This window comes from Dreissena polymorpha, chromosome 2 (genome assembly GCF_020536995.1).
Source record: "Dreissena polymorpha isolate Duluth1 chromosome 2, UMN_Dpol_1.0, whole genome shotgun sequence".
In the NCBI taxonomy this organism is placed as follows: Eukaryota; Metazoa; Mollusca; class Bivalvia; order Myida; family Dreissenidae; genus Dreissena; species Dreissena polymorpha.
Window position 1 is genome coordinate 74,457,932 of NC_068356.1, and position 4,182 is coordinate 74,462,113.

Consider the following 4,182-nt stretch of genomic DNA (forward strand, 5'->3'; position numbering starts at 1 on the left):
GATGCAGTGGTTATCGTTCTTAGCGTAGTCAAGAGCAGACTGACTTGCAAAACTCCCTCTTAAAATTAGTTGTCTGCTAGTATTGGATTTCTGTGAGAAGACAACATTGCGCGGATGCAGCAGATGCAGTGGTTATCGTTCTGAGCGTAGTCAAGAGCAGACTGACTTGCAAAACTCCCTCTTAAAATTAGTTGTCTGCTAGTATTGGATTTCTGTGAGAAGACAACATTGCGCGGATGCAGCAGATGCAGTGGTTATCGTTCTTAGCGTAGTCAAGAGCAGACTGACTTGCAAAACTTCCTCTTAAAATTAGTTGTCTGCTAGTATTGGATTTCTGTGAGAAGACAACATTGCGCGGATGCAGCAGATGCAGTGGTTATCGTTCTTAGCGTAGTCAAGAGCAGACTGACTTGCAAAACTCCCTCTTAAAATTAGTTGTCTGCTAGTATTGGATTTCTGTGAGAAGACAACATTGCGCGGATGCAGCAGATGCAGTGGTTATCGTTCTTAGCGTAGTCAAGAGCAGACTGACTTGCAAAACTCCATCTTAAAATTAGTTGTCTGCTAACGCGAACAACTAAAAATCTCCATGATGAAGAAAGTACTAAAAAAAACTTTTTTATGGGATATTTATTTTAAATTGTGTAACCAGACACATCTTAATTAATCCAACTTGTTAATAACACTTTCACTTTTACCCTGGTTGGCAAAAGTTGAGACTATTTTTCTTTTTATGCGTGCATAAAATTGGTATTTCATTACAACTGAGTGTGTACTTTATACAGAAAGTGAATAAAATAGATATAAACAATAAAACCACATTAGACGACCCTTTCGGCATAATTGAACTTATTGCAACATGAACAAAAGTATTCTGAACACGAACATAACACAAAATACAAATGTGCAGTTAAGCTAATTTATGCTTAATGCAGATTACCATGGTACCATGTTAACGATGGCGCGCTATGCTCACCTAGAAACAATACAAATGTACAACAATACGTTTCAGCTGCAGATAATGTAATGAAAGGATACATTTGCAAAAATAATGTTGGCGCTTGATTTATGTACATGTGCCTTTGAATGTTGATTTTCAAAACAAACAAACACATATATAGATATGGTATGTTCACTTTAAAGTTATCTAATGCTGAAATTATAAAACAAAAATAACACATGCACAGAGGGAATATAAACGTTTATACACTAAGTAAAACTATAACTGCACCTTCACTAGAGAAACCTTATTACCACACGAGGTTCTTTATGTAACACGAGTAAACAATTCCATACGTCGAGATGCAAAACAAATTAGACAAGACACAAAGGGAAACAACGCACACATTAATAAAACTGGCATCAACTTCTTCAAAAGATCAACAAAATGCTTTGTGGGGGGGGGGGGGGGGGATTAACCGACTTTAAGGAGCTCCATACATAATACATGGTCAACAATTATTTAGACAAAACATTTAATTGTAAACACAATTTAACCTCATAGCTTCGCAATTAAAGTTGAATACCAAGAAAGATAATAAATTTCAAATTAGCCATTACTAATTACTATTTAAATACTTAAAGGTAGTGTACAAACCGGTACCAGAATTGTAATCTTCCGAGGCACTTCGAAATGAAACCAAACGACTATCAACTTAACATCGTCTTTCATATGAAAGCGTTTTAGAGACATAGTATCATTTAGTTTAATATACGCAGATCATCGTCGTGCAATTCAGAAAGAAGTTTCAAATATTTTATCAGTGCCAAGTTAAACACCAATCCAGCTGTTGTCATGACTTAAGCAATCCCCCCCCCAGCAGATTCATATGTGCGTTTGTGAAAAGGTTTACCCTCTTCTAACCATTACATCGCAAAATCAAAAGACGCGAAACGAACAGTGTCAAATTGAATTAAGCGCCGAAGATTTGAAGATTTAAGGTTCAAATGTGCACCTGCCATGTGAATTTTTAAAATGAATCATATCCAAAGCATTTCAAATCAAAGACAACAATCGCTTGATTATAATAAATACGTGATGGAAAGTGGGACTACTGAACATATACTTTATAACATAACATGCTTATTCTTAAAGATTATTAAGGACCAATCAAATATTACGTCGGAACAAATTCAGGGAAAGGATCGTAGTCAAACAAATCAAAATCGTTTTTATAAAGATCACGTAATCTGTTCATGTCCGAATGTGGTATTTCTTTGAATGCCGTACTTAACACTCGTTTGCGGATTGCCTTCTTTTCTTCGTGAGATAAAGTGAATTTAGCTCGCACGTCTGTCACTAATTCTTCAAACGAAACCGCAGTTATTTTATCCTCCTGAAGTTCCTTCGGGAATGTTTGGTTTGCAAGAATGTACCCGTTCAGTATAAAAGCGTCCCATAGCCTTTCGGCAAGCTCGCGTTTTGTTAAACAAGACTTAAATGTATCATAGATATGAAAGTTGTAGTCAATTTCGTCTCTAATTTCAAATTTAGTAGGGTCTTCGACCTTAATACTATTAATTAGATTTCCAAACCCAATCCGGTTCACTGTATATTCAAGATCTGTAATAAACGTTTCGTGTTTTGCTATGATGTCCGGCTTGAACGCACACGGGTCACAAATATCACTTGCTGGAAGCCAGTGCTTGTCTTGGTTCACATAAGTGCGCTGATGACCTATCTTGAGTAAATACTTAACGAATTCCGGAAATGTCACATCATTCCCACACTGAAGCGACTTTTTGCTGGCTTTCGGACGGACCGTGCGTACAATTTGTGTGCCTTTGGAGAACCAAAAGTCTGGCAGCAGCAATTTATCAATGAAAGCTGACCATATCCGAGTGAACGGATGTCTAACCGTCATGACTCGGTGCGATCTTTTAACAAACTGATCTCCGTTGTAAATGGTATACCGTTTGTACAAATCTGCTCTCTCATAATGAACTTGGTATTTAGTCAGAGTCATCGGGCTTCCTCTTTCATAGTTTTGACCCTCGAAGTATTTGAACAGTCGGATCCACATCGTACATCCGGCTTTCTGCACAACGCAGTAAGACATGTTGGCACGTCGGATGCCTGATATTTCCAACATCGCGTTCGTTCGCGTGAAAAATCGTTGGCACATTGTCTCCACTCGTTGACGTCGACCGGTAATGACGTCATCAAGAGAGACAGTATCAGCCGTCTTGGTAGCATTTGTAACTCCCTGATACAGATAATTTACTTAAATTTCATTAAATAGTAATTCTCATAAATAATTTAAGTGAAGTGTGATGTATATTAAATTTAAAATTTAAATACTTTGATCTGCATTGAAACAAGCTTACGTTTCCTTAATGCAGTTGACATGACCTTGAACGCAAGATGCGGTGATAAATGAACGTTATTATACTTGATTGTCACTCAACTAGTTAAGAAAACGTTTCATTTGATTTTAAAAAGAATTCAAAACTTGTTCATGGTTGAAACAACTTTAAACCTATTGTAAGACAATTTATATTTCTGTCAAATATATATAAAATACGATTGCGTGAGATTTTACGCATATATGATGCCAAATCCCAGTACCGTTACTAATGCAGGCATATTCCCCGCTGCTGTGATGATTGCCATTGTCCAATTGTATTCACCATCAGAAAACCGGAAAATACATAATTGTTATTAAGGTTAAGGTTAACACTTTGATATAAAGAATAAGTACAAACGTTCTCTAAAAAAATTAACGCACACAAACTCAAGGCGAAGTCATATTACATTGGTGCACCTCATAAGTACCATTCCGTACAAATGATCTTAACACATAGAAAAAAAAGTTTGTTAAAGTTTTTTAAGTTATTTCATTCAATGAAGTTTTTTTTTAAACATACGACAAATCTTTGAACAAGTCTGTTTAATTTTCATAGTAAGTGCAACCTTTATAATAAATTTAATAAATGTGTTCGTGATAAGTGCATCGATCTTGTTTTATGTAATTGACAAATATATTTAATATTTAATAATTGTTTAATATGAAAATTTATATGGAACATACGAAGAAATAAAAGTATCAATCTTATTAGTTGTATGTTTACTACCTTGATTTACATAAACGTTCAGTAGAAGCATTGCAACCACAATAGCCACCGTCAGCAAGGTGCGTGCAAACAGCCGTCTCATCTTGACGCTACAGACGTGAGTTACAG

At 35.9% G+C, this 4,182-nt stretch overlaps 1 protein-coding gene across 1 annotated transcript; it reads right to left on the reverse strand.

Annotated features, from left to right (window-relative positions):
* Positions 1–420: 420 nt before the first annotated feature.
* Positions 421–3,692, reverse strand: LOC127870314 (carbohydrate sulfotransferase 13-like). Its single transcript, XM_052412947.1, has 2 exons — positions 3,569–3,692; positions 421–3,206 (listed from the first exon to the last, which is right to left on the reverse strand). The coding sequence occupies exons 1-2, from the start codon at positions 3,611–3,613 to the stop codon at positions 2,118–2,120; spliced, it is 1,134 nt and encodes a 377-aa protein (XP_052268907.1). The 5' UTR covers positions 3,614–3,692; the 3' UTR covers positions 421–2,117.
* Positions 3,693–4,182: the final 490 nt, after the last annotated feature.

What these genes read in the sequence shown, in the direction of transcription:
- LOC127870314 (XM_052412947.1), bottom strand. Translation starts at nt 3,613, where the DNA reads ATGGCAATCATCACAGCAGCGGGGAATATGCCTGCATTAGTAACG. An exon ending in ATATGCCTGCATTAGTAACG is followed by an intron (nt 3,207 to 3,568) that starts GTACTGGGATTT and finishes TATCTGTATCAG; the next exon opens with GGAGTTACAAATGCTACCAA.